At 42.3% G+C, this 27181-nt stretch overlaps 1 protein-coding gene across 2 annotated transcripts in view; it reads left to right on the top strand.

Annotated features, from left to right (window-relative positions):
• LOC133387053 (collagen alpha-1(XX) chain-like) overlaps positions 1 to 27181 on the top strand; it is a 142837-nt gene that overhangs the window by 9551 nt on the left and 106105 nt on the right. For both annotated transcript variants that reach the window (XM_061631011.1, XM_061631010.1), the window contains exons 4-5: positions 579 to 721; positions 2166 to 2298. In XM_061631011.1, the coding sequence (XP_061486995.1) occupies positions 579 to 721; positions 2166 to 2298 (276 nt within the window). The remainder of the gene's footprint in view (positions 1 to 578; positions 722 to 2165; positions 2299 to 27181) is intronic.

Raw genomic sequence — 27181 nt, 5'->3', positions numbered from 1 at the left:
TATATGTAAATATTAAATTTTATTCTTAAAATATTAACATCAGAGCAAACAAGAGTACTTCATCCTCCTCTTCCTTTTCTTCCTGTTTCAAAGATGGAGACAATCTATCCTTTATTCAGATTTTTTAAAAGCTGCAATTCCATTTGGAAATATAAAAATTGGTAATAAGGCTTCCCTGCTTCTTTGAGAACAACTCAGCTTGTAAGACTCCTGGGTCTTCAATATAGCCACAAGAACAATCTTTTCTCCTTGAATATTTTCTCCTTGAATGCCCTTTCCGAAGTTTCTCTGCAGTTGGAAATGCCAAAAGGGAACCTGTCTTCTCACTCCAATGAAACAATCAAGCTTTAATTAATGGTTGGAAAAATGTTACTTACCGGTCTTTCAGGTTGGGTTTTTGTCATTTGGGGTCTGGAGCAGTGAAAGCTGTGATGGTTAAAGGCAGCTGTCCAGTTGCTGCTTGACTCCCTCGCCATCTGTCCCCGTTACTATGGCTGCAAGATGGCTTTGGCTCCTGATGGCTTGGACAGAACAAGGGAGAACTGAACTTCAATTTGTTCCTTCCCTCTGCCTCTCAGTAAAGGTGCCACCGCCCAGTCACCTGAAGGTCACCGAGCTCTCAGGAGGTTCGGTCCGGCTGGAATGGGAAGCATCTGCAGCGTCCGATGTGGTTGTCTACCAGATCAAATGGAATGTGCTTGGCGAAGAGAGGGCTCAGGAGGTATGAAGCCAGTCTGGGGAAGCTGGAGGTACCGTTAAACGTGTGAAGGCTCTTTACACGCAGTCATTTGGTCATAATGGTTACCCAATATGCCTTTGAGAACCTGGTGCCCTCCATGTTTATTAGATTTTAAAAAATATCTTTATCAGAGTATTTATAAACCACTGACTCATTTAAAAAAATGTCATGGGGTGTACAATAAGATCATTAGAACATCATAAGATTATAAAATACAGAAAAAATGATCAACGGTGAATCAAATTCTTGGTGAAATGAAAACAAGGCAATATTTTGGACTGCGATTCCCACCAGCCCCAGCCAGCACCGTTGTTGTGATCTAAAACATTTGGAGGGCAACAGGTTGGTGAAGGCTGCAATATAACAATACACTGAAATATACAAAAGTGAGTTTTAAATTGTCCCAGCCTTGCTTAGCCCCAGTCATTGAATGTTCACTGTTAGGCGATCTGATCACAGACAGGCCACATCCCCAGTGAGTCTGTAGGCACGCTGCCTTTTCCTCCCAGGAACTCTGGTTCTGCTCTGCAAAAGGCTGGTTCCAATACACTTGCATGCTCAAAATATGTTTGCACATAAGCAACTAAATAAACATTTATCAAAGCTTTAGATTTTTGACTTGGATGGCAGTGCGGGTGAGAGGTAAATGATAGTGTATTATATTAGTTATATTATATTAGTGGTGTATGCATGGTAGAACATGGATGGAAGAATGTGCCAGAAGGCCATAAAAAAAGGACATTAATGTGACAGCGATGTCTGAGGACCCACCCTTTGTCCCCGAGACAGGCCCAACTGCAAGGGAAATTCAACCAAGTGAGTGTGAAGCAACAACACACACCAGAGCAACCAGTTCCAGTGGTTCCAGAGTGTGCCACTGAGGTTTTGGGGAGGAAGTGTGTAAGGTTTAGGAGAAGTGTCCTGGCACAGTAATAGAGATTACATGCAAAAAGTCCAGGTTCAGTATAGATGACCCTTCCTGAAACTCTTCCTGAGCTGCTGCCAGTCAGTGTCGACAATACTGGGCTTGATAGACCAATGGTCTGACTCAGTATAAGACAGTTTCCTATGCGTTACGGAGCGTTATGGAGTATGGTGCTGTCACTGGATGCTGACCCATGACAGGACTTTTCAGGGGCAATTCCGTTTGCGCAATGTCCTCCTTGGTGATGTGTATCTTTCTCCTTCAATATTACCATTCAGGAGGAATTTAAAAACATTATTTTTCACCCAGACATTTGATGGCTGGAAGATACAGTGCCAGGGAACTGTGAAATATGGGATGGATCTCCCATGGCACTTTTGATGGTTTGACCCACAAACAATAGTATGGGAAAATTCAGCTTTTATAGGTCGTTCTTCATAAAAATTGCCCAGCTATGCAGATGCCTAGAATTTCAGCTTCCTTTGTCCTTCTCTCCCATAGCTGTCTGTTGCTGGAAACCTGGCATCTTCTATTCTTCCTGGTCTGAAAAAGAACACTGAGTACCAGATCTCAATTTGGGCATTTTACAGAGACGGTGCTCAGAGTGATATCATCTCAGTCCGGCACAGGATCAGTAAGTGAGCAGCGACACTTTAATGATGGGAGCTGAGACATTATGATGCTAGATGGCATATAACTAAGCCGCGAAGGCGCTGTGAAGTGGAAAGTCATGATAATTAGGGGTCAGGTGTTGCAGGAGAATGCCTGGAGATGGCGGGGCAGAGAGGAACTGGGTCTCTCAGTGTGTATCTATGACAGTGTGAAGCGGTAGCTGAAAAATGTCTGAGTAGCCGTGAATGTAACCATGGAGGGAAATACTCACATGCAATGCATGAAAATAGAAAAAGTCCCACAGAACTATCTGTCACTTGCTCTCTGTCTCTCTCTCCCCTACACACAAATTGAGGGCACTTCCAGACAACCTTTTTATAGGGCATTCATCCTGATTTGTTTGCAGGGCGCGACGTTGGCTATTTAATGAGCATTCATTCAGATTTGTTTGCAGGGAGCAGGGGTGCAGTTTCCGGGGTCTCGGGGTCAAGACCCCATATGTTTTTCGGAGCAGGGTCCCAGCAGGGTTCCTATGACTCCAGAATCCTATGAGCCAATCAGCATGAAAGGGGAGTGTGTTAGCCACTGAGAAGAGTCTTCTAACATGCTTCCTTACCCTTTCCTGCTGATTGGAGACAATCAGAGTGGAAGGAGGTGAGTTAACTACTTAGAAGACTCTTTTCAGTAGCCAACACTCTCCCCTTTCATGCTTATTGCCTCCTAGGGAGTCTGTTGTTCTGAGAGAAGGCATTAACAAGGATGTCATTCTCAATCCAGCAGCAAAAAAAGGGGGGGCATGCCTGTGACTCTCATGAAGGGACCCTGCACTTCTGAATTTGCCACTTCTCTATTGGCAGGAGATTAGATGATGTTGTGTCAAAGCAAGTGTTATCCCTCACTGTTCAGTGCATTCCCCCCTCACTTTTCTTACAGCAAAGAAGTCCAATCTTTTTGGGAGCGGGTTTGTTGCACAAGACGTCCCAATCAATGACAATTGCACAACCTGATTTTGCTGGTATATGATTGAATCCCACAGAAAATAGTGACACAATCAACAGCTCCTGCTTAGATGCTGCTCCAAGTTTGGAACAGCTATTTTTCTGGGACGTGATTGCTCCAGATCTTAGTCATGCTCTGGTAAGAGCCAGGGTTGATTACTGTAATACATTATACGTAGTGCTACCCTTGAAGACTGCATGAAAAGTGCAGTTAGTTCAAAATGCATCTGCACTAACTGGGAACAGCTCTTGGGACCATGCCACACCAGGGCTTAATGAGCATCACTACTTGCTGGTCACATTTCTGAGCATAATTCAAGGTGTCAGTGAAGATTTTTTGGAAACTCCTACATAAGCCTTCCTTCCAGCTGGTGCTTTCTAGATGTTTTGGATTACAACACCCATCATCCCCAGCAGGCATGGTTCAGTTTCTGTTTAAAGCCAAATCTATCATATTCACACTTTCTGAAACAATATGAGAACCCAAACACAGCCATCCTTCGAAATCTGCACTTATTCCAATTTTGCAATGTAGTTTGCCAGCCAAACAACACTGGGTAAAACTGTGCATAAAATGAATATATTCACAAAAACAGCATATAGAAATGCACACTTGTGAGGACTAATTGCTTGGAAAAGTGTGAACATTAGCCAAAATTGCATACAATAATGTGTTTATTAGGAGAAAATTGCACTAAAATGCTGAAGAATTTTCATGACGATTTTTTTTAAAAAAATTGCAAATTGCTGCAGAAATGTGGGTACCTGAATTTCATACTGGATAAATTAGAAACCAAGAGAACTGAAGTCCACAGTTCCTTTCATGACAATCTGGAGGGCATTATTCTGAGGAAGGCTTGTCCTGTCGGAAGTCTGAAAGCCAGACTGGAGAGAGACCTGGACTCAGTTCCTAGCTCAACTGTGGAAAGGGTGGCTGACTTGCTTCGGGGCACTGTGTGAGGGCAGCTACAGCTCGTAGCACTAAGCATTTGATGTGCAAATGAAGGGCAGGGTGAATCAAGTGGGGAAGATTTTGACTGTGTAAACCAGCTACAGTTTCAAAGCACTGCACATTTAAAATGCTTTGTGCTCAGTCAAAACACCCGAGGACTTCTGAGGAAAGCTGTAAAAGTTGCAATAAGAGTCACACAATATCTTAGGGGTTGGGGGTAGCAGTCTTGAAGGCCCTTATAGGTATGGAGGGATGGAGGAGAAATTTGATGCAGTTGGCATTTAAAGGTGAAAGTACCCATTTCACACCTTCCCAAACCGTACGCAAATCAAAATGCAGCCATCCTTTGAAATTCACGCTTCTCTGAATTTTGCAGTGCAGTTCTGCAGCCATCTAATGCCTACAAAAAATGCATGTATTAGGGTAAAGTGTGAATAAAAATGCATATATTACTGAAAACAACATACAAATGCATCATATTAGGGAAAGTTGCTTTGCAAATGTGTGCGCGTTAGGCACAAATGCAGACAACCATGTGTATATTTGGAGAAATTTGCACCAAAATGCTGGTGAATTTTCATGAGGACTAAAATGCTTGTGTTTTAAAAAAATTTTTTTGCAAACTGATATGGAAAACCAAACTTAAGATTGGAAAAAAGGAGAAACTGAGGGAAGCTGAATTTGACAGATTTGCTCATCCCTACTGGCATGATAAGGAGATGTGGTCAAGTCTAGCTTTCTCCCTGTCCTATTCTGAGCAAGAAGTCTGTGTAACTTACATCATACGATCTTCCAACTACATTCTGAAGTAGTACAATCCTAAGAGGGCTATACTGTGTCATCCATCTGAATGTGTAAACTCGGCTCATTCCCACAAAATATCATGTAGGGAATCCCAACAAATCTCACTGTAACTTGTGGAACCAATTTATTTACGATAACTTTCTGCCATATTTTAATGTTACTCCATTACCATCCAAATGAGACATGTTGAGTGGATGTGCATCGTGTATTCTGTGCACTGACCTGTATTGCCCTAAAGACATATAATGCAGGTAGGTAAATAAGTTAGCTCAGTGGCGTCTTCTTCTACAAGTATAAAGTGCCTACAATTAAGCAGTGTATAAATATTAAAAGATACGACAGTCTCTGCCCACAGACTCATAATGTAATGGACATGATGCAAAAGGAAAAGGAAATGGGGAGGGAAGAAAAAAGCAAGCGTTGGAGGCGCTTCCTCTCTGGCCAACCGACGGGCAGGTTAATCTCTCCCCCTTACCATGATGTTCTTCTAGGAAGAAGAGGCTGTAGCCTTCTAGTAGACTTTGGTCTCTTTGCTGCTGGCAAAGGGCAGAGTGTGATTCCCTAGCAGTTAGAGCAAAAAATGTTCTCTCTGGCAGGGAGGGAGGAAACAAGCTTGTAGCCACCCGACTCTTCTCACAATCTCAGGGTGGTAAATGCCACCGAATGGAATATGTTCTCTATACTTACTATGCAAGCATCTGGAGATCCTCATCTGCATGACTGATATATATCTATGAGAAAGTTTCTAGACTTCTTAATGTTAGAAAGATCTAAGTGGTGCACAAATATACCACGGGATACAGATTAAATAAATAAATAAATATACGATTAAAAAATGCATAGCCCTAAATCACTGAAACCATCTCATACAAGCAACAATAAAATGCAACCCCAGGAAAATACAGAAATATAAGAAGTGCAGAACTCCAGCCTTAGAGGTCAGGAATGGCCTGAGCATCACCATCGTCACATCATCATCATTATTATTAAAATTTCTATCCTGCCCTTCCTCCCGGAAGGACCCCAGGGCAGCAAATAAGGGAAAAGACACTAAAAACATTTAAAAAAGTAAATCTTTTAGAAACACACACAGACACATATAAATCTTTTAAACCATCTTAAAAAGCAATTCCAACACAGACACAGACTGATGCAACATGACTTCAAGAAGTGCATAAACCACTGGTCACAGATCACAGGGGAACCCGCTTCAGCGTGGAGACCACAGTTCCTCATGTGCAAACTTCTGAGGGCCACGTGCCTGGGATGGGCACAGCCAGAGGCAAAAGTGGGTGGAGCAACAGATGCAACTCTTATCTTTGCACATTAGGCTACATTCCAGTCATGCACAAGTCAGAGGTTTACACACACACACACACCTACCGACCGATCGACCTCTCTATGCTCCATCCAGGCAAGCAACAGACATTATCACAGGTCAAGGATACATTTTGGCCATGTAAAAGCACTCAATGGCAGTGGGGGAGAGAAGAAAGCTGCGCCGATGAGCGGTGTGGCCAAACGAGAGAAGGCAGCATGCCCTAAGAATAGTCTTGAGGGCCACATAGACAGACATGGAGGCCACATTTGGTCCACTCCGAGGTTCCCCATCCCTGCTTTATAAGATCAATGTGTATAGGTGGTGCTGGTGAGCAGTAGCAGAATGGCATTGGCAGCCTCCACCCTGCCTGACACCTGACCTGAGCTTTTGTCACAAAAACGTGTGCCACGGCGGGCTGCATGCCACCAATTGCTCCACAAACAGAAGGAAATTTGCACTCATGGGAGGAGGGATCCTTCTCTTTGCCCAGCGCTCTCTCTTTCCATCCATGCGGTGGTTGCATTCAATCATGCCACCCATTAAACACCCATTTGTTTGTTCCTAAGGCAGTGTTAAGCTCAGTATTGTGTGGACTGTGGAAACCTCTTGTTTATGATGACACAGCAGCCTTTCAAGGCAGACAAGCAAATGCATGAATGCACATCAGGAGTGCTTAGACACTCTCCACAAGTGGCTCTTTCAGAAATGAAAGAGAAGCTGTCTGCCGGACTTTGCATCAAGGTAGAGGCTGATTCTTCCTTGGTAGAAAAAGAAAAAAGAAAAATGGATGTGAGGTTACAAAGGGTCCTCCCTGAAAGCCCTCCCTTAATTAACACTTCCTGACTAATGGGTTTGCTGGCAGTGGGCAGAACACAATCTGTTTAACAGCCACCCTCCTTTCCTCTCATTCAGCCAGGGTTTACATTTTGGGGCATTATTGAGGCTCAGAATGCTAGCTGTCATGGAATTGGCACCCTTTGTTTTGAATAATATTTATTTATATTCTACGTTTCAACTCTGGCTCTCAAAATGGGTCATGACAGATAAAAATAACAGCTAATAAAAAGATTTTCAAAAACTTGACTTTACACAGAATCTGCAGAATAGCAAAATGCAGGAGGAAAGGCTCAGATGAAATGCATTCATTGATCATTTGCAGGCCAAAGGGTTGTCTTTAGGAGAAAAGGTCTTCATAGCACTCCTAAAAGGGCCAAGTATTTCAGATGTGAGGGAACTATAAGGAAGCTCCGTTAATGTTAGATTGCTTAGGATGGCTACAAATGCATTGCAAAACAAAAAGAGGGAATGCATAATGAAGCGAGCAAAATATTTGCATTGATTTGCATGAAATCAGCATATGCTAATTTACCCGATGAGACACAAATCAATTTGAATAGGAAATAGTATAATAATATAATATAATAGCAAATAATATACAATACATCTTACTATAGTAGGGATGTGCTAGAATTCCACCCAATTTGGATTTGCTACTGAATTTTCCATTAATTCACTTATTCTCTAACGTTGTGGATCAGATCTGTACGTAGCGATTTCCCACAGCTATTTTTGAAAATGGATTTTTTTTTAAAAAAAATCTGCCTCTAAAATATCAATATTAAGAATGATAATGTTATCAATATTTCCTTTCATTTATCAATATTTCCTTTCATTTATCAATATTTCCTTTCATTTATCGATGTTTCATTTCACAATATCAATGTTTCCTTTCACAATCGCAATATTTCCTTTAAAATTATCAATATTATCAATATTTCTTTAGCGCCTCCACCAGTCAGTGCAGACAGCACTGAGCTAGATGGACCAGTAGTCTGACTCCAAGGCAGATTTCTGTCCTAAAGGGGGTAGTGACCTGAGGTAGGGCCCTTTTAGTGGTGGTGCTTCTCTTTCCCCAGAGAATCTCACCTGGGGCTGTTTATATTATCTTTTCACTACCAGGTGAAAACTCCCCCCCATCCCCAGGCATGCAGGACTTTTATTAATATATGTTTTTATCCTACTGTCATTGGTTTTTCAGTGTTTTTACCATCTTCTGCTGCTCTCAGTGTTTTGCTGTTTGATTTGTGTTAATTTGCTATTTTAAATCGATGATTTTATTGTTTATTTAACAAGATTTATATCCTACTTAATCTCTGAGGAGTTTACATAAAATGGTACAATATATTTTTTATTAAAAATAGCAATAAAGCAGACTTTAAAAACATAATACAATTATCAAAATACAGTTAAAATGGGCAGATTTTTTTTTTAAAAAAACCCACAAATGTACATCATGAAATTACATGTCTGGGTAGATTTGTCTTAATTATTGGGCATGCTGGTGGAGTTATAGGTACATGTATATAATATATGTGTGTGTGATATCTAAGGGTGGTATTCAACAAAAGTGACCCATCAGTGCAAGGATTTCCACTGCTTCAACATGACTCCCCACAGCCTCCCTAAATATGCTCCAGATGGTTGGGGGAACCATTAGAACAGATTTAGGGGTTATGTGGGGGGAGAAGATAAGGGAAGTCCCATTGTGCAAGTGGAAAGCCTTGTGCCGAAGGGACCCTGACATAGTGCTATGCTGGATGCCACCCTCTATCGCAGCAGTTCCCAAACTCCCCCCCCGACCACTTGAAAATGGCTGAGTCTTGGTGGACCACTTCATGATCTTTTTGCCTGGTGTACAAACTGTAATGCACTGTACTAGATGCTGCATGATTTTTTATTGTATTTTTAAAATTAAATTTATATCCTGCCCTTTTTCCCAGTAGAAGTCCAGGGCGGCAAACGAAAACACTAAAAGCACTCTAAAATAGACTTAATTTTTTTTTTTTTACAATAATTTTTATTCAAATTTTCATAAAACATACAAAACAAAATCATAAAACATTCAAAGACAAAAAACAAAACAAAACAAAAATGATTAAACAAAAAAATAAAATGTTGACTTCCCATTTGTCGCAGATCAAATCAGTTATAGGTCTACAATATATAACAATCCTGTCTCTTAAATTATATTATAAAATCACTTTCCTCCAGTAGTTATCTTAATTAATCATCAAATCTCATAAACATTACTTTATTCTTTCCACAAAAAGTCAAAGAGAGGTTTCAATTCTTTAAGAAATATATCTATCAATTTTTCTCCAAATAAACATATCGATTAATCCATCTCGTTAATAATAATAATAATCTTATTGTCATAACCATAGTCCAAATAAACATATCGATTAATCCATCTCATCAAAATCTGTTAGGTCCAATAATTTCAATAGCCATTATTCCATTATCCATATTAATTCCATCTTCCATCTTCAATAGTCCTGTTAAGTCCAGTAATTTCAGTGTCCAATCTTCCTTTATCAGTATTCCATAATAATCTTGCTGTCATAGCCATAGTCAGATAATAAGAGTCTGATGGGAATTTCCTCTATCCCAAATATTTTCTTGCCATCAATTCTGAATAAGTTGCTGAAATATTGTTGTAAAGTCATATCTCTGTTCTTCTTTTTTACAAAATGCACTGGCTCATCTCTTGAGAGTTTTTCCATTATCACATGGCTGCAGTTAATTCCATAGATTTTCTCTATATCAAGCTCCATCACGTCATTCCAGTCCAGAAGATTATCCAAGCCATTGATAACTTTATCTCTAATATCTTCATTAATTTCTTCAGAGATAACGTTAAATTCTAAACAGTAGATTTTATTTCTAATATCCATAAACTCCAGATCTTTTTCCAATTCCACATTTGTTCCAATCTCCAGGGCTTGTATCTTCCCTTTATTTTTTCTTTTCTCATCTCTGATCTCATTCTCCTCTCTCACAGGATCCCCTATTTCTTTAAGCTCCTGCGTCATTTTGCTCAGTTCAATTTTCAGCTCCTTACTGCCCTGTCGCAGGGTTTGTTTCGTTATCTCAATCTCATCCATTATTTCCTGAAACATAATTACTTCCAGATTCTCAGCCACTTTCTTGATTGCTATTTTTAAAACCACGAAAACAAAACAAAACAAAAATAAAGAACCACTTCTTATTTCAGCAACAATTGGGTTAATATTCCAGGCTTGATGACATCACAGTATAAACAGAGCAGCCTGCCTTATTTCTCTAAAATAGAATTAATTTTTTTAAAAAACAAAACATCTTTAAAAAATGTTAAAACAAAATATCTTTTTTTAAAATAAGCTTTAAAAACATGTTAAAAAGCAATTCCAACACAGATGCAGTGAGGTCTGTGCTTAAAAGGCTTGTTGAAAGAGGAAAGTCTTCAGTAGGCACTGAAAAGATAACAGAGCCTGTCTAACATTTAAGGGGAAGGCATTCCAAAGGGTAGGTGCCACTACACTAAAGGTCTGTTTCCTATGTTGTGCAGAACGGACCTCCTGATAAGATGGTACCTGCAGGAGGCCTTTGTGATGCATCCTTCCCTGGCTCTCCCTGTCAGGTTCCTACCTGCTCGTGGTTACTGCCTGTCTCTAGGCACCACCAGGGACTCCACCAGTCCGGACCGCACTCTCTTATGGTTTACCTATCCGCTCTAGCACAGATCTCAACAGATCCCCCTGCTAGGCAACCACCAGTAACGTCCCAATACTAGTATTCCCAGAGACTCTAAATACTGGTATTGTTATTCTCTTCACCGCTGCCACCATTTGTTACAGTTCCCCTTCAGCCTTGGTCATTACCTTACCCTCCCTTCTGGTCTGTGAAACCCCAGCCAAGGATCAGGCCTTTGGTAAACCAAATTAAGTATTTATTACAGATAACAAAGCTAACAAGATTAACAAGATTTCTTCTTAAGGCACATAAGCATATGGTTTTACTCAATACTAATCCGAACTCCACTTCCCTCCTGGTAAACAACTCTCTAAACCCCACCAAGCAATCCACTCTTTCTCTTCTCCCCCCCAGATTCCACTCTCACTCTTCCTTTTATACACTCAGCCATTTTAAACACTCAGCCAATCATTTCGCATTCTACTGCCCATTCACTCCCCCTCTTTCACTCCACTTACCATGTATCTTCTAAACAACCAACACTTACCATATATACATTAATATAGGAACATCACATTTCCCCCCCCCCCTTAAACAACAGCAGAGTATTATTCCTGTTCCAGGATTTATACGTCGCGTTAACAAATAAAAGTCTCTATGGGGAAAATGTCTTTCTTTGTTCCTCTGTCTGGTCACGTCACTGCAGTCCCAGCCACTTGCCTGGAAAGTCCATCGGCCAGTGCATTGTCCTTGCCTTTTATGAACTGGAAGTCCACTTGATAGTCCTGTAGGGCCCAGGACCACCTCTGCAGCATAGTGTTGTGGTTTTTCATAGTCTGCAACCATAACAAGGCCCGATGATCCGTAGTCACTGTGAATCTTCGTCCCCACACGTAAGGGCGCAACTTGTTCAGTCCCCACACGACCGCTAGGCACTCCTTCTGGACCGACAAATAGTTTTTCTCCCTCGGCGTCAGCTTGCGACTCAGGTACGCCACTGGATGTCTGGTGCCTTCTCTCTCCTGTAGCAAGACGACTCCCAGCGCCAGGTCCGACGCATCTGTAGCCACGATGAATGGTTTCTCATAGTCTGGTGCTATTAATATGGGTCCTTGGCACAAGGCTTGCTTCAGTAGATCAAAAGCCTTCTGACATTCATCCGTCCATACCACACGCTCAGAACACTTCTTCTTTGTTAATTCATGCAAGGGGGTTGCTATTTCCCCAAAATTTCTCACAAACTTCCTATAAAATCCAGCCACACCCAGAAATGCCCTTACTTGTTTTTTGGTTAAGGGGATAGGCCACGCTTGTATTGCCTCCACCTTGCTCCATAAGGGGGTGATTTTCCCACTCCCCACCTTATGTCCTAAATAGATTACTTCCTTTAGTCCAAACTGGCATTTCTTAGCTTTTATTGTGAGGCCTGCTTTTCTTAAGGCCTCCAATACTGTTGTCAGGTGTTGGACATGCTCAGGCACCGGCTTGCTAAAAATGGCCACGTCATCGATATAGGCCACTGCAAAATCTGACATGCCTCGCAACACAGTATTGATTAGCCTCTGAAATGAACTTGGTGAGTTCCTTAGTCCCATGGGTAAGGTCACAAACTCATATAACCCATCTGGTGTACTGAAGGCAGTTTTGGCTCTGGATTGCTCGTCTAGTTCCATTTGCCAAAATCCTTTACAGAGATCTAGTGTAGAGATAATGGTTGCTGCCCCCAATAACTCTAACATTGCATCTACCCTAGGCATAGGATACGCATCTGGGACAGTAATTTTATTGATTAGCCAACAATCAATGCAAAACCTTGTCGTTCCATCTTTTTTCGGAACCAGGACAATACTTGAGGCCCAGGGACTGATGGATTCCCTGATCACTCCTAATTCCAGCATATCTTCCATCTCCTTTTTGATCTCATTCAAAACTTTCCCATTCACATGGTACGGAACAGATCTGATTGGGGCATGATCTCCAGTATCAATGGAATGTATAACTATACTGGTTCGGCCAGGTTTGTTGCTAAAGAGATTCCTATAGGTTTTCAAAACTCTCAGAATCTCTTCTTTTACTTCCTCCTCTACCTCCTCTGACCATTCCACTTGATCTACCCCTCCTTTGTCTTTGCTTTCCTGTACCAAATCTGGAAGTTCAGGCCCACTTCCCTCAGGGAATAAGGTAACTTGCAACACCTTTGCATCCCTGGTATGGTAAGGCTTTAACATATTTACATGAACCACTTTGCTTTTGTTTAATTGGTCTGTGGTGATTACATATGTCACTGTGTCAAGCCTTTCTCTGATGGTATATGGTCCTTCCCAGTTAGCCTGTAATTTGTCATGTTTCCTGGGTATGAACGCCATAACCATATCTCCCACATCATACACACGTTCTCTGGCTGTTCTGTCATACCAGTAACTTTGCTTCTCCTGTGCATGACTCAAATTCTCTTTCACTGCTTCCATCATTGATGTTAATTTATTGCGGAATTCCAATACAAAATCTACTACAGAAGTTTTGTACTCTCCCAGAGTTCCTTCCCATGAATTTTTTAGCAGTTCCAAAGGTCCCCTCACTTTTCTAGTAAACATTAGTTCAAAGGGTGAGAAGCCTGTTGACTCCTGAGGGACTTCTCTGTGTGCAAACAAGAAGCATCCCATCATGCCCTTCAAAACTCCATTAAATCTGGTTCTGTATTTGCTAGGTACTATCAATTGCTTCTCTGGTTCACATTCATCCTTTCTCTCAGCAGGCATCCACAGTCTATATAAAATCCCATTCTCACACACAACTTGATTCCTCAGTTTGTCAGTGAAAGGAATCTGTTGGGTCAGGGCTTGTTCCTTTATCTGCTTCAAACTTATATCTTTATGCAGCTCTTCCCTGAATTGATCTGCTTCTTCCCCAGAGACCACTTGATACATTTTGTCTCATTCAGCAGGCCTGCTAGTGGTTGCTATGGTGACCTGAGGCTGGTTAACAGATTCCACCCTGTTTGTTTCAGCCCCCCTTAATATGGCTTCTTTTTCTCTGCCAATTTGCTGTCTGGTCACTACGTAGATCTTTCCTTGGGCGCCCATTACATCCCTTCCCAGTATTACTGGTTCTTGTTGCTGGGCATTAATGCCTACTTTATAGCGGCCCTCTCGGCCTCTCCAAGTCATATCCACCAGGGCCACAGGCAAACTTTCTGGTTGACCCCTCACTCCTTGGATAGTCACAGTTTCCTGAGGTAATATTACCTCAGATTTTATTAAATCTGGCCTCAGTAATGTCTGAGCGGCACCAGTATCAAGCAATGCCCAATAATTTGCCCCTTGTACACTCACTTCCTCTCTCAGACTTGAATCAAGGTCTGTTACTTCTGTCCAGTTTATCTGGCAGAACTGAACCTTTTTCGCTGTTTCTAAAGCCTTGGGCTCTGTTTTCACTGCCCTTGTCTGAGCAGGATTACTAATGGGGTTGGCAACCTCACATTGAAAACGTAGGTGCCCCGGTCTACCACATTTGTAGCATAATTTCTCCTCACTTTTAGGGTACACAGATCCACTCTGGGGTGTCCTGTGCCCTTCAGATTTTACTGGAGGACTCACTCTCTGTGGTACCACATCCCTTCTGCCAGCGTTATATGGTCTGGGTTTAAAATCTCTTGATGTTTTCCCCACCCAGCCAGTTCTGTTGGAGGCGAAGTGATCCGCCATCTCTGCGGCCTCCTGCACCGATGTAGGGGAACGGTCTTTGACCAGGAGCCTTATTTCTGGTGGTAACTGATGGTATAATTGATCCAATATCATGAGGTTTTTCACCTCCTCCACAGACTGAGCTTTTGCACTTGTCAGCCATTTCCCAAATATGTCCATCAGTTTTGCCCCCAGCTCCACGAAAGACCTCCCTGTCTGTATCTGGCAGTTTCTGAAAAGCTTTCTAAAATGATCAGGCTCCAGTCTGAATCTTTTAAACACTGCTTCTTTGAATTCAGCATAGGTGACGGGCCTGTCTGAGGGGAAATATTGGTATACCTCTGCCAATTCCCCTTTAATCAGGTTTGATAAATACTGCATGTATTTATCTTCAGGTAGCCCCCACAACTGAGCTGCTTTTTCAAAGGTGCTGAGGTAAATTTGAGGATCTTGACCAGGCTCATAGACAGCAAAGTCCTTTGGAGTAATTTTTATTTTTGCTCCATCTCTGTCCTTTCTTGTTTCATCAGAATGAAACTTCTCTCTTTCAAATTTTAACTTTTCTACTTGTAATTCGGCATCCACTGCTTGTTGCTTCTCCCTCTCCTCAAACCCCATTCTCATTCTCTCAGTTTCCATCTTCAACTTCTCAGCTTCCATCCTCAATCTCTCAGCTTCCATCTCTCGCTGTTTATCTTTTTCCTCAGCCTCCCATCTTAACTTCTCTCTCAAGTACTCTATATAAGCGGGATTGCTTAAATATCCTTCTGGGGTCTCTTCTCTGACAGGTTGTTTTTGCTGGGCAGTTGCAAATCCTATAAGTGCTACCCTCAATTCATCTACCCCTTTACCCTCGTGAGGTAAATTGAATGTTATGCACTTCTCCACCAGCTCCTCTCTTTTCATTTTTATATATTCAGCCATGGTGTTTGAGTTCACTCACTCTTTGCCACACACTCTTTGCCAGTCACTCTCACAAGTAATCTTGTTTTGTTATTTCTGTTTGCCACACCACTGGTAGGGATTCTCTAGTATTCGTATCTCACTGCTACAGCCAACACCTGTGACGTAGTCTCCTTTGTTCAGATCTGGATTCTCTGTTGTTCGTATCACACCGCTACTGACACCACATGTGATGCGTCCTTCCCTGGCTCTCCCTGTGAGGTTCCTACCTGCTCGTGGTTACTGCCTGTCTCTAGGCACCACCAGGGACTCCACCAGTCCGGACCGCACTCTCTTATGGTTTACCTATCCGCTCTAGCACAGATCTCAACAGATCCCCCTGCTAGGCAACCACCAGTAACGTCCCAATACTAGTATTCCCAGAGACTCTGAATACTGGTATTGTTATTCTCTTCACCGCTGCCACCATTTGTTACAGTTCCCCTTCAGCCTTGGTCATTACCTTACCCTCCCTTCTGGTCTGTGAAACCCCAGCCAAGGATCAGGCCTTTGGTAAACCAAATTAAGTATTTATTACAGATAACAAAGCTAACAAGATTAACAAGATTTCTTCTTAAGGCACATAAGCATATGGTTTTACTCAATACTAATCCGAACTCCACTTCCCTCCTGGTAAACAACTCTCTAAACCCCACCAAGCAATCCACTCTTTCTCTTCTCCCCCCCAGATTCCACTCTCACTCTTCCTTTTATACACTCAGCCATTTTAAACACTCAGCCAATCATCTCGCATTCTACTGCCCATTCACTCCCCCTCTTTCACTCCACTTACCATGTATCTTCTAAACAACCAACACTTACCATATATACATTAATATAGGAACATCACAGCCTTCACCTGCAGAGCTCAGTGATCGACTGGATATATAAGGGGTAAGATATTTCAGGTATCCTAGTCCCAAGCTGTATAGGGCTTTGTACACCAAAACCAGAACCTTGAACTTGTATTTTATTGTATTACCATTTGAATTTCATAGAATACCATATATAATACAACAAACTACAATATAAGAGATAAAAGTACAGTTAGAAATCAACATGAATGTTTAATACGCTGCGCCTGCTGTTCGTCAACGACAGTGGACCACTTGAACCAAGCTCGTGAACCACTGGTGGTACAGAGACAGTTTGGGAATCTCTGTCCAAGAGCACCTCCACAAAGTATGTACACCTAGCTGTCAATACTTTTTTTTCTTTTTCCTTGATGGAAAGTAAATTTGATATAATCAGAAAGAAAGGTGAATTTGAGGTCATTGTCTTAATCAGTGAAACTAGAACACCTGCATTGGAAATTGAACCTGCTTGATGACTGTGGAATTCTTTGAGTAGATCAGGGATGTTATTGACCTCAACTTCCATCAGCCCCAGCCAGCATGGCCAACAGTCAACATCATGGGAGTTGTAGTTCAGCAAAATCTGAAGGACCACAGGTTTCCCATTCCTGGTTTAGGGCTTTAAAGGACAGTTAGTAGTATACAACATTATGTGACTGAAGATGACAAGGGTTGTTTATTCCATAATTGCAACGAATTGGTCCTTCAATGTTGTAGCACCTAGGGTTATATCCCATGTTAGAATAGACCCAGTGAAATTAATGCACATAACTAACTTTGTTGTTCTTGTTATGTGCCTTCAAGTCAATAATGACTTATGGTAACCCTATGAATCAGTGATCTCCAATTTTTTGTTATATGCCTTCAAGTCGATTACGACTTATGGTGACCCTATGAATCAGCAACCTCCAATAACATCTGTCATGAACCACCCTGTTCAGATCTTGTAAGTTCAGGTCTGTGGCTTCCTTTATGAAATCAATCCATCTCTTGTTTGGCCTTCCTCTTTTTCTATTCCCTTCTGTTTTCCCCAGCATTATTGTCTTTTCTAGTGAATCATGCCTTCTCATGATGTGTCCAAAGTATGATAACCTCAGTTTCATCATTTTAGCTTCTAGTGATACTTCTGGTTTAATTTATTCCAACACCCAGTTATTTGTCTTTTTCACAGTTCATGGTATGAACAAAGCTCTCTTCCAACACCACATTTCAAATGAGTGGATTTTTCTCTTGTCCGGTTTTTTCACTGTCCAACTTTCACATCCATCCATAGCAATTGGGAATTCCAAGGTTTGAATGATCTTGACTTTGGTGTTCAGTGATACATCTTTGCATTTGAGGGACTTTTCAAGTTCTCTCATAGCTGCCCTCCCCAGTCCTAGCCTTCTTCTGATTTCTTGACTATTGTCTCCATCTTGGCTAATGACTATGCCGAGGTATTGATAATCCTTGACAAGTTCAATGTCCTTAGGTCCATTAATTTTATGGGTCTGTTCTGAGTACTACTTTGCTAGATACAACCCCTCCTCTTTGGGATTCCCTTCCCATTAATATTAGACAGGTGTCTTCACTGCATTATTTATTTATTTATTAAATTTATATCCAATCCTTCTTCCCAGTAGGATCCCAGGGTTGCATTGTTTTCAGTGCTTGCTAAAAAATTGTTTTGCTTCAGCAAGCCTACCCAAGCACGCCATTTTAACATGCAATTTCAACATGCAATTTTATTATGCATAATTGTTTTTAAATTGCTGTTTTAAAATTATATTTAATTTTTTATGTTCACTTGTTTTGGATGTTTATCAGCATTTTTAATGAATATTTTAGGTTGTCCTTTGTAAATCACTTAGAGATCTTCTGAATAAATGTCTTATTTGTTTCCAAGGGCTCATAGTTTCTCACTCACAGCCTCTCACATTGATTTTAGCTCCAGACTTGAAGAGCTGCTATTCTGCTCCACACCAGAAAGAAAGCCAAGCACTGGACAACCCTTACTTTTATTCAGAAACTTCAGTATGAAATGTTTCTCCTGAGAAAAACTGGGGGAGGGGAGCCTGCATTGTGTTACCTCCTGCTAAGCTGAAGGCTTCTGGAATACTTCAGTGATGACCTTTGAAATTCACCAGTTCTCTTTGCCAGTTTTCAAGCGCTTCCCAAATCAAAGCTGTCACATTTTCTTTTCAAATTTCTGTATCATTTTGAAAGGACATAACAATCCATAATCTTAATTATAGTCTGAAATCACAAGGCTACTTATCAAGGTTTCATTGCAGGTCAAGGAAGGGTAAATTGAACAATGGGTGCAAAATAGAAATAGAATCAAACCCCCAACATGCTTGGAGCTTTTAAAACCAATCCTTTAGGACTGTGGGTGTAGAGGAAGAAACTAGGTTCAGAGAAGCAAACTTTTTGTTAAAAGTTCTCGTTCCCCAAAGTAAGCTACACAACTTCAACAGAGCACTGATGGCTGGTGGCTCCATATCAGTGAGGCAAGTGGAATATGCTTGGGTTTTAGACCAATCTTTCAAGGAACTGTCCAAGGTGCTGAAAGCTGAAAGCACCTGGGACAGCTCATCGAAAGTTCAGATGAAAACCCGGAGCAGAAGCCAGCAGCCACCGATGCGACAGCGTGAAGCGTCCTCAGGAACAATTCTTTCTATAGCAGTTGCAAAGTAAGTTAGCAGCACAGAAAATGTCTTGTAGGAGCTTTAGAATAATACATACCCTCTTTCCTTGGCCAGTTCAAGCTTTTGGGTGAGTACTTATTTATAGGTAGATAGATAAATTGATAGAGCAGGGGTTCCCAAACTGTGGTCTGTGGACCAGTGGTCCACAGAGCTTCACTCAGGCCCACGTTAAATATTCGTATTGATTTTCAATTGCATTTCATTGCTTCTTTTATTTCTTATACTGTATGTTATTGTATTACAATTTGAATGCTATGGAATGCAAATTGTAATTATTTGATTTGATTTATATCCTACCCTTTCTCCCAGTACGAGCCCACAATACAATATAAGAACATAAGAACATAAGAAGAGCCTGCTGGATCAGGCCAGTGGCCCATCTAGTCCAGCATCCTGTTCTCACAGTGGCCAACCAGGTGCCTGAGGGAAGCCCGCAAGCAGGACCCGAGTGCAAGAACACTCTCCCCTCCTGAGGCTTCCTGCAACTGGTTTTCAGAAGCATGCTGCCTCTGACTAGGGTGGCACAGCACAGCCATCACGGCTAGTAGCCATTGATAGCCCTGTCCTCCATGAATTTGTCTAATCTTCTTTTAAAGCCATCCAAGCTGGTGGCCATTACTGCATCTTGTGGGAGCAAATTCCATAGTTTAACAATGCGCTGAGTAAAGAAGTACTTCCTTTTGTCTGTCCTGAATCTTCCAACATTCAGCTTCTTTGAATGTCCACGAGTTCTAGTATTATGAGAGAGGGAGAAGAACTTTTCTCTATCCACTTTCTCAATGCCATGCATAATTTTATACACTTCTATCATGTCTCCTCTGACCCGCCTTTTCTCTAAACTAAAAAGCCCCAAATGCTGCAACCTTTCCTCGTAAGGGAGTCGCTCCATCCCCTTGATCATTCTGGTTGCCCTCTTCTGAACCTTTTCCAACTCTATAATATCCTTTTTGAGATGAGGCGACCAGAACTGTACACAGTTTCCAAATACGGCCGCACCATAGATTTATACAACGGCATGATGATATCGGCTGTTTTGTTTTCAATACCTTTCCTAATTATTGCTAGCATGGAATTTGCCTTTTTCACAGCTGCCGCACACTGGGTCGACATTTTCATCGTGCTGTCCACTACAACCCCGAGGTCTCTCTCCTGGTCGGTCACCGCCAGTTCAGACCCCATGAGCGTATATGTGAAATTCAGATTTTTTGCTCCAATATGCATAATTTTACACTTGTTTATATTGAATAGCATTTGCCATTTTTCCGTCCATTCACTCAGTTTGGAGAGGTCTTTTTGGAGCTCTTCGCAATCCCTTTTTGTTTTAACAACCCTGAACAATTTAGTGTCGTCAGCAAACTTGGCCACTTCACTGCTCACTCCTAATTCTAGGTCGTTAATGAACAAGTTGAAAAGTACAGGTCCCAATACCGATCCTTGAGGGACTCCACTTTCTACAGCCCTCCATTGGGAGAACTGTCCGTTGATTCCTACTCTCTGCTTTCTGCTTCTTAACCAATTCCTTATCCACAAGAGGACCTCTCCTCTTATTCCATGACTGCTAAGCTTCCTCAGAAGTCTTTGGTGAGGTACCTTGTCAAACGCTTTTTGAAAGTCTAAGTACACTATGTCCACTGGATCACCTCTATCTATATGCTTGTTGACACTCTCAAAGAATTCTAATAGGTTACTGAGACAGGACTTTCCCTTGCAGAAGCCATGCTGGCTCTGCTTCAGCAAGGCTTGTTCTTCTATGTGCTTAGTTAATCTAGCTTTAATAATACTTTCTACCAGTTTTCCAGGAACAGAAGTTAAGCTAACTGGCCTGTAATTTCCAGGATCCCCTCTGGATCCCTTTTTGAAGATTGGCGTTACATTTGCCACTTTCCAGTCCTCAGGCACGGAGGAGGACCCGAGGGACAAGTTACATATTTTAGTTAGCAGATCAGCAATTTCACCTTTGAGTTCTTTGAGAACTCTCGGGTGGATGCCATCCGGGCCCGGTGATTTGTCAGTTTTTATATTGTCCATTAAGCCTAGAACTTCCTCTCTCGTTACCACTATTTGTCTCAGTTCCTCAGAATCCCTTCCTGCAAATGTTAGTTCAGGGTCAGGGATCTGCCCTATATCTTCCACTCTGAAGACAGATGCAAAGAATTCATTTAGCTTCTCTGCAATCTCCTTATCGTTCTTTAGTACACCTTTGACTCCCTTATCATCCAAGGGTCCAATCGCCTCCCTAGATGGTCTCCTGCTTTGAATGTATTTATAGAATTTTTTGTTGTTGGTTTTTATGTTCTTAGCAATGTGCTCCTCAAATTCTTTTTTAGCATCCCTTCTTGTCTTCTTGCATTTCTTTTGCCAGAGTTTGTGTTCTTTTTTATTTTCTTCATTCGGACAAGACTTCCATTTTCTGAAGGAAGACTTTTTGCCTCTAAGAGCTTCCTTGACTTTGCTTGTTAACCATGCTGGCATCTTCTTGGCCCTGGCGGTGCCTTTTCTGATCTGCAGTATGCACTCCAGTTGAGCTATAAGAAATCAAAGAAGTAATAAAATACAATTAAAGTGCATCCAGCATCCAGTACAGCACATTACAATTGCTACAGCAGGAAGAAAAAAATGAATAAATGGTCCACCAAGACACCCAGCAATTTTCAAGTGGTCCATGGGTTAAAAATATTTGGGGACCACTGTTGTACTCATACAGGCTTGTTGCTCCTCTGTCTGGCTCATGAATTTGGATGCTGCATTGTGCCAATGTATCCAAGGGATAAAGCTGCTTAGCTGTCCTGAAAGGGGTGTGTGAGCAGATTCAAGATGGCTGGCACAGATGGCGCCTCTTCTGTAAGGGAACATTTGTTCCTTCCTGGGCAGCTTCAAATCCCTGACCTTTCTTCCGCCTGTCAAAATCATGTTGTCAAGATTCTGCAGGGCCTGTGGGAGCTATCCAAGCAAATCTTTCCTCCAAGACCTCTGCTTACTTTTCCTCAGCTTGTTAGTTTTTTCCAGGGTATGTCTCAAGGCTGCTGCAGATTGGATTGGATGCCATTTGCTTCCAAGCTATCGATTTGTTCATATCCTCCATGACGCATTCGCAAGAGACACTCCAGTGGCAATGAGTGTTTCCCCAAAAGTACATTAGGGGGCCACACTGCCCTGTACCGTGCATGCCAAATTAACATGTTTACAACCTTAGGATTACTGCATCCACCATTTTGAAATCTAGGATTTCTAGATACTGGTTACCCACCATGCTGAGGCTAGCCCAGAGGTGGGAACGTAGGACCCAAGGGAGCCTGAATCTGACCTCTGAACTGTACACCTATGAATACCAGTTGTTGGGAGTTACAAATGGGGAGAGTGCTGTTGCGCTCGGGTCCTGTTTGTGGGCTTCCCATAGGCATCTGGTTGGCTGCTGTGAGAACGGGATGCTTGGCTAGATGGGTCACTGGCCTGATCCAGCCGGCTTTTTGTATGCTCTTATGGTGAAGGTTGGAGTCTATGGCTATCTGTAGAACTGGTGAGCGATAATAGAGGACTCCAGCTGAAGACTCCATAAATCAGCCTTCCCTAATCTGGTGCCCTCCAGATGGTTTGAGCTACAACTCAGTCCTAGCCGGCATGACCAATGGTCAAGGATGACAGGAGTTATAGTCCAAAACATTTGGAGGGCATCTGGTTGTAGAAGATTGCCATATACTGTGAGGCTGTTGGCTTTGGGGCCAGGAAATCACCTCTGTTTCCCCTTACCATTCCTCTTGGTCTGAATGGGAGAAGGTTAGTCACAAGGGAGCTCAGAACCCTTTGCAAGAGGCCACAGCCCCAAGAAAAGGGCCTGGATAGCACATTCCTCTGTAGTGAAAGTGGAAACTGGGAATGCGTGATGTGCATCTTTAACACCACTTCTGTTCACAGGAATGGAAGGCTTGGTATCCACCATTTCCCTTGAATCCCATCATTTTGCTTGAATTTCACATATTTATGACTACTATCCAAATGTTAAAAAGTGGCGTCATATGGCTGTTTATGCTCTCTAACAAAACAAAAGGAGGGGGGACCCAGTTTTTAACATCTGGCAGACATCTTCTTCTACTTATCCAAAATGAGGATAAGATTCTAAGAAGTTCTCCTGAAAAATGTGTGCCTCTTGCAGAAGACCATTTCAGAGGACTGTGCCTTGTCAGATATATATATATATATATATATGAGCCTGAACCATCTACTCCATTACCATCCTTCTCCTCTTTTGTGTCATTCACTTCTGTAATATATAAATATAGGTCTACTTCTTAAGAGTCAGAAAGCTCGTCTGCCTCTCCTTGACTGCTTGGAGAGCAGCCATAGCCCAGAGCAAAATATAGTCAATAATTCTTTCATTTGGCTGCAATGAAATGGAGAACTAGCAAACAAAAGGAGGGGAATCAATGAGGTTCCACGTGAGGCATGGAAAGCTTCAGTATAACATTCAAAGATGACCCCAGGCTCTGCTGGAGGCAGAAAAGAAGCACATACATTTCTATTTCTATTACAGGCAAAGGTTTAGCAAGAGAAAGTGTGCACCTTGGGCAAAGGTATGCCCTTGTTTGTCCTCTGTATTGTCCTGTAGGGCTGGGCAGTCCTCTCAGTTTAAGCATCTCTCCATTTCCCATTTTTTAAATCTGTCTACATCAGTTTGCAATGATAAAATAAAAAGACTTCATGAAAATTCGTCAGCATTTTTGTATGCAATTTTGCCTAACACATATGCTTTTGCAAGCAATTTCCCCTAATATAATGCATATTTGTATGGCATTTATGCATTTTATGCACACTGCACTGCTAACATGCGCATTTTTGTACATGCATTTTGTGGTTGAAGAACTGCGTTGCAAAATTTGGAGAAGTGCGAATTTCGAAGGACAGCTGCGCTTTGGTTCATATGTTGTTTCGGGAAGTGTTAATCGGGTAGGTTTGTGTTAAAATGTGAACTGAACTGCATTTCTCCCCCATCCCTAATTATGGCCTTCTTTTTTCAAATATAGGCTTCCAAAATATATGGCTCACCATGAAGTTGAGCATAGCCCATCACCTATATATGACTTGATAAGCCTCCAGTGTTTAATATATGGGACTTTTAAAAGTTTGTGTGTTAGGGGTAGAATAGACAAGCTGGTGGCTTGTATTTGTTTTGGTGGGTCAGGGTCAGATTGCCCCAGCTTATTCTGATAATTGGAATACACCAACTGAAATAAATTTTAGTGGGGTGGTTGTTTTGAGGGTGGGTAGGTGGGTTGCACCATAATGCTGCATTCTATCTCGAATGTCCTGCATTCATTCACCCATTTAAAGGATTTCTACTCCACCTTTCAATTCATAGAGCCTGTTTACAATTGGCCACTGTACAGTGCTATGCATTTTACATGTAGAAGGTTCTAGCGTTCAGTCCCTGGCTGTCAAAAGGACCAGCTATCACAGGGCTCACCATTCTCTTGAGGCCAATTGGGAATTTTGATTGAGTGCCATCACAATGGGCAAATCCCACTCTGCTTGCATTCCCTTCCCTCCCTGGCCCCCCTTCTCTCTTTAGATTTGTCTAAGTAACCTCCCCCAACAAAGAGAAAGAGTACAAAAAGGGAACAGTGTGCAACCTTGCATCAGTAGCAATCTCAGGAAGGGGTTGGGATTGCAGTTCAAGATTGATAAGGAGATAGGAAATACCTAGTTAACCTAAATGAGTTCAAATCTCCAGGGCCTGATGAACTGCATCCCAGAGTATTGAATGAACTTGCGGATGTACTCTCGGAACCTCTTGCCATCATCTTTGAGAAATCCTGGAGAACGGGAGAGGTGCCGGAGGATTGGAGACGGGCAAACGTCGTCCCGCTCTTTAAAAAGGGTAAAAAAGAAGATCCAGGGAATTACAGGCCGGTCAGTCTGACTTCAATACCGGGAAAGATATTAGAACGGATAATAAAAGAGTCCATTGGCAACTATCTAGATGACAATGCTGTGATTAGAAGGAGCCAGCATGGGTTTGTCAAGAAAAAATCCTGTCAAACTAATCTCATCTCTTTTTTTGATTGGGTGACTAGCTTAGTAGATGGTGGAAATGCTGTAGATGTCATCTATCTAGATTTCAGCAAGGCGTTTGACAAAGTCCCCCACGACCTTTTGATTAGCAAACTAGTCAAATGCGGACTACATGGAAATACTGTCAGGTGGATTCACAACTGGTTGGAAAACCGTACTCAAAGAGTGGTCATCGGTGGCTCTGCTTCGGACTGGAAGGAGGTCTCGAGTGGAGTGCCACAGGGTTCTGTCCTGGGGCCGATACTCTTCAACATTTTTATCAATGACTTAGATGATGGGGTGGAGGGAAGCCTTATGAAGTTTGCGGATGATACGAAACTGGGAGGGATAGCTAACACAATGGAAGACAGGAATAAAATCCAAAGGGACCTGGATAGACTAGAAAATTGGGCTGAAATTAATAAAATGACATTCAATAAAGACAAATGCAGGATTCTGCATTTAGGCCACAAAAACAAAATGCATGGGTACAGGATGGGAAATACCTGGCTTAGCAGTAGTGCGTGTGAGAAGGACCTTGGAATTGTAGTGGATCGCAAGTTGAACATGACCCAACAGTGTGATACTGTGGCAAAAAAGGCAAACGCGGTTTTGGGCTGCATAAACAGAGCTATAGTTTCCAGGTCGAGGGAAGTAATAGTCCCACTATATTCTGCATTGGTCAGGCCTCATCTGGAATACTGCGTTCAGTTCTGGGCGCCTCATTTTAAAAAGATATAGACAAGTTAGAGCGGGTTCAGAAGAGGGCGACAAGGATGATAGCCAGTATGGAGAACAAGTCTTATGAGGAAAGGTTGAAGGAACTTGGCATGTTCAGTCTGGTGAAGAGAAGGCTGAGGGGTGACATGATTGCACTCTTTAAGTACCTGAAGGGCTGTCACATAGAGGAGGGTACAGATTTGTTCTCTGCTGCCCCAGAGGGTAGGACTAGGTCTAATGGTTTTAAGTTGCAGGAGCGTAGATTCAGATTGGACATTAGAAGGAACTTCTTGACAGTAAGGGCAGTTCGGCAATGGAACCGACTGCCTAGGGAGGTGGTGGGATCCCCTTCGCTGGATGTCTTCAAGCAGAGGCTGGACAGCTATCTGCGGGAGATGCTCTAGCTGTGGATTTCCTGCTGTGAGCAGGGGGTTGGACTCGATGGCCTACAAGGCCCCTTCCAACTCTATGATTCTATGACTCTACAAGCACACATGCTTTGCTTTTCAATGCATTTGGGTACAAAGGTTCCAGCAGAATTAAAATGGATCCTCTTGAATCTGCATGATTTCACATGGGGTCCCCTCTTCCCTAAACCATCAAATTAAAGCTTACATTGGTACACTTCATCATCCAAAAAATCACATATATCATGCTCCTGCTGCAGCCTAGGCCAAGGGTCCAAGTTGTCTCAGCAAGGTACTGGACTGGTGCAACTGGCTGAGTAGAGCTAGCAGGGCTAGGTAGACTTTGATTAGAGACCCCACCCCTGAGCGCTGCATCCTGACCAATTGAATGACCAGTATCTTCTTCTGCAGCTGTTAGCTCCTTTGAGGCAATGGGGCTTTCAGCTGTGGGGATCTCTCTTCAGGGCCTTCTTGATCCCCTGAGGAGACTGCGGACCAGCCATCAGAGTCTGGTAGTAGACCCAGGAGAGGGGAATCCCCACAGGATGGGCCAGGGAGTGGATCCATCTCCTTTAAGGTGCCAAAACTGCCAGAGGACTCTTCCTCTAAAGAATTCTGGTGCGAGGCCAGCAGAGCACATGCACGCCGGGTTGCGCACCTGCTCAACTTGGACTCTGGCATTCCTTTTTCTAGAAATTAAGCACTGGAACCTAACAAAGAAAAAAGCATTGCCTTTTTCTCCTTAGCTGAAGAGAACGATACAGCTGCACAACCCCCAGTGTTGTTTACTGAGTTACTCTCCTCTGTCTTTGATCAAATATACATGCTGCCTTAGGATACACTCTGTACAGTCTTATGTTTCATCTTTTGGGATTTCCTTCTTGTCTTAGCAGTTCTTTTACACGTTCAGAGAGACTCTGCTGAGGCTTCCCTTCATTCACCTAAGCAACTGGGCTTCTCAAAGATCTTGTTCTCTCCTG

The sequence above is a fragment of the Rhineura floridana genome, chromosome 6 (assembly GCF_030035675.1).
Source record: "Rhineura floridana isolate rRhiFlo1 chromosome 6, rRhiFlo1.hap2, whole genome shotgun sequence".
Classification (NCBI taxonomy): Eukaryota; Metazoa; Chordata; class Lepidosauria; order Squamata; family Rhineuridae; genus Rhineura; species Rhineura floridana.
Note: the sequence above shows the minus strand (reverse complement) of the source record. Positions and strands in the feature narration are given on the sequence as shown.